Here is a 3,464-nt window from a genome sequence, read left to right as displayed (position 1 = left end):
ATAATAATAATTTTGCTTTGTCTTTATAATTTTAAATAATAATAATTTTGCTTTGTGTTTACAATTTTAACTGATAACAATAATTTTGCTTTGTAGCGATTTTTAAATGACAATTTGATAGCGATGTGAATAATTTTTGCTTTAGGATAATTTCTCTTTCTGGCTGGGGATGGATTGTTTGAGCCCTTGCCGTGCTGTGACACACGGACTCTTCCCAGAGTTTAAGGATGTGTTGGGATCACAGCTGGATCCCGCTTCCCACTGGGAATGTCCCTCTCCAGCCTCGTTTCCCTGGCAGGAAGCAGACCAAGCCGACTGCTCTGCTGGGGAGGATTTGGGATGAGCAGGGATTGCCTGGCCCTGCCCTGACCCCTTCCCTGCCCCGTTCCAGGTGCTCCAGACCCTGGGGACGGAGACCTACCGGCCCAGCTCCGCCTCCCAGTGCGTGGCCGGGATCGCCTGCGCCGAAATCCCCATGAACCAGTGGCCAGAGCTCATCCCCCAGCTGGTGGCCAACGTCACCAACCAGCACAGCACCGAGCACATGAAAGAGTCCACGCTGGAGGCCATCGGCTACATCTGCCAGGACATCGTGAGTGCACCCCCGGGGCTGCTCCGGGGCCTTCCCGGCAGGATTCTGCTCCCAGGGTCTTCCCAGCACCTCTCCTCCTCCTTCCTCCCTCCTGTGGTTGGGCTTGAAGCTGTGTCAGAGATGCTTAGGTTGGATTTTAGGACAAACTTCTTCCCCCAGAGGGTGGTTGGACACTGGAACTCCCCAGGGTTTGGTCACAGCCAGAGCTTCAGGAGTTGCTGGTTGCAGGATTTCCATGAGGATTTTGCTCCCAGGGTCTTCCCAGCACCTCTTCTCCTCCTTTGTCCCTCCTTGTGGTTGGGCTTGAAGCTGTGTCAGAGATGTTTAGGTTGGATTTTAGGACAACCTTCTTCCCCCAGAGGATGAAGGACACCAGAACTCCACCAGCCCCAATCCTGTCAGAGTTCCAGGAGTTGCTGGTTGCAGCATTTCCATGAGGATTTTGCTCCCAAGGTCTTCCCAGCACCTCTTCTCCTCCTTTCTCCCTCCTGTGGTTGGGATTGCAGCTGTGTCAGGGGATTGGGGCTGGATTTTGGGAAAGGTTCTTCCCCTAGAAGGTGGTTGGACACAGGAACTCCCCAGCCCTGCCAGAGCTCCAGGAGGTTCTGGTTGCAGGATTTCCATGAGGATTTTGCTCCCAGGGTCTTCCCAGCACCTCTTCTCCTCCTTTCTCCCTCCTGTGGTTGGGATTGAAGCTGTGTCGGCGGAATTTTGGGAAAGGTTTTTTCCCTAGAAGTTGGTTGGACACAGGAACTCCCCAGGGTTTGGTCACAGCCAGAGCTCCAGGAGGTGCTGGTTGAATTTCCATGAGGATTTTGCTCCCAAGGTCTTCCCAGAACCTCTCATCTTCCTTTCTCCCTCCTGTGGTTGGGATTGAAGCTGTGTCAGGAGGGATTGGGGCTGGATTTTTGGGAAAGCCTCTTCCTCCAGGGGATGGTTGGACACTGGAACTCCCCAGGGTCTGGTCACGGCCCCGGGGCTGCTGGAGCTCAGGGAATGTTTGGACAACACTCTCAGGGACAGGGTGGGATTTTGGGATGTCCTGTGCAAGGGCAGGAGTTGGATTGGATGATCCTCATGGATCCCTCCCAGCTCGGGGTGTTCCATGATTCTCTGACTTGACAGTCTTGGAGGGCTTTTCCAGCCTTAAGCATTCCATGATTCCATATCCAGGAGGCTGCTGGTGCCTCCCTGTACTGTCTGTTCCTAATCCTGCTGGCAGAACTGGGGGAGCAAACCCAGGGATGGTGCCTGGAAGGACTGACCTGCTTTCCCAGCCCGAATCCAGGTCACGTTTCCTAAAGGGAAGGTTTAAGTTTCCGCGTCCCTGCGGTCACACGAGGCCGGGGGAAAACTCCAGCTCAGCATCCAAACGTTGGCTAAACCCAGGGATGAAACAGGGATCAGTGTTTGATGCCTTCCTGGTTTGGGAAAACCTGACCTTCATATTGGTAGGGAAGCCCCTGTGTTGTTAATTCGGGAATTTTTAAGGCAGGAATGTTGAGCTCTTGGAGGCACCTCCGGTGGGTTTATCCCAGGATTGCAGCACCTGGAGGGAATTGATTGGAAAACTGTGTCCTGCTGCTAAAAACTGGAATTAGCAGCTGCTCTTTTGGTGCCACTGAATGTCCTGGAGAAGGTGTGTCCCTGCTGGAATCTCTCTGGAGTGAGGCAGGAGGGGAAATCTTTTGTCTGGGGCTTTTATTTGGCTTCAAGGGGTTGGTTTCACTGGGGAGAAAAGTGAAATAAAAGAGGAAATCTGTTTGTGACGAGTCCCTGCAACTCTGGAGGGGCTGTTCCTTGGGTTTTTTGGGGTGGAATGGATCACTAACCTCTGGATTTTCGGGTGCCCTGCCTTGCTGGTTGGGTACATCCCATCTTATGTTTATTTTATAAGATCCCCCCTTTAGAGTTTTTATAGTTTTGTGGCAGTAGTTTGGGAATCTTAAATTTTTCTGCTGGGTAAATCCTGATGTAACAATTCACCCAGTTACTTGTGGGTCCTGCAGACTTGATTTTGCCACGAAGGAAAATGAATCTTTAGTGTGTATTCCCAGCTTTATTCCCTAAGCCTTGAGTGTTTAACAGGGATTTAACAGTTTCCTGCCCTTGCTGCTGCTCCAGGCAGTGCATTTTTTTGCTGTTATGCCTAAAAGATACTGGCAAATTTACCAGTAAAAGTAGAGCTCTGCCCAGGCCATAAATTAGTTGGAAATCAGTGTTTTTTTAACACTCTGGGTGAGCAAAATCAAGTCCTGGAGCTTGTTGGCTTATGTTTGATACGGTGGGATTTGTTTGGCATTGAATTTCCAGAGCTTTTGTGCTCAGTTCAGTCTCCTCCTCATCCCAAAAGCAGCAAAGGTGTTCTGGTGTAGGAATTCCTTGGATTTCCCAGGGAGCAAAACATCCTAAAAATTGTAGGAATCAGGATTGAGCTCGGAGCAAAACGTCCTAAAACTTGTAGACGTCAGGATTGAGCTCGGGGGGAGGACTCAATGTATTGAAAAAAAAGCTGTTCAGGTGGCAAATAACTGCATGGAAACTTCTTCCCAGGATCCAGAGCAGCTCCAGGACAAATCCAACGAGATCCTGACAGCCATCATCCAGGGAATGAGGAAGGAAGAGCCCAGCAACAACGTCAAGCTCGCGGCCACAAACGCACTCCTGAACTCTTTGGAATTCACCAAAGCAAACTTTGACAAAGAGGTGAGGAGGGAAAAAAAAAAACCCCCCCTTGGCCTCAGATCCCGGGGCTGAATCCACGGTCTGTGATGAGGAATCATGCACCACGCTGAGTTTTGATGGATAATCCTGTTCTGGCTGAGACTTGGATTCACCTCTAAAAAATCCCACGGAAATTTTCGGTGCCGAG

At 50.6% G+C, this 3,464-nt stretch overlaps 1 protein-coding gene across 1 annotated transcript in view; it reads left to right on the top strand.

Annotated features, from left to right (window-relative positions):
* The first annotated feature begins 393 nt into the window (after nt 1-393).
* Nucleotides 394-3,464, top strand: part of KPNB1 (karyopherin subunit beta 1) — a 22,763-nt gene continuing 19,692 nt past the window's right edge. Inside the window, 2 exon segments of the mRNA XM_017837893.1 lie at nt 394-592; nt 3,146-3,360. Of these exon segments, the coding sequence (XP_017693382.1) occupies nt 476-592; nt 3,146-3,360 (332 nt within the window). The 5' untranslated portion in view covers nt 394-475.

Source organism: Lepidothrix coronata, unplaced genomic scaffold (genome assembly GCF_001604755.1).
Source record: "Lepidothrix coronata isolate B3197 unplaced genomic scaffold, Lepidothrix_coronata-1.0 Scaffold316, whole genome shotgun sequence".
Taxonomy (NCBI): Eukaryota; Metazoa; Chordata; class Aves; order Passeriformes; family Pipridae; genus Lepidothrix; species Lepidothrix coronata.
This window is presented reverse-complemented; position numbering and strand designations above follow the sequence as displayed.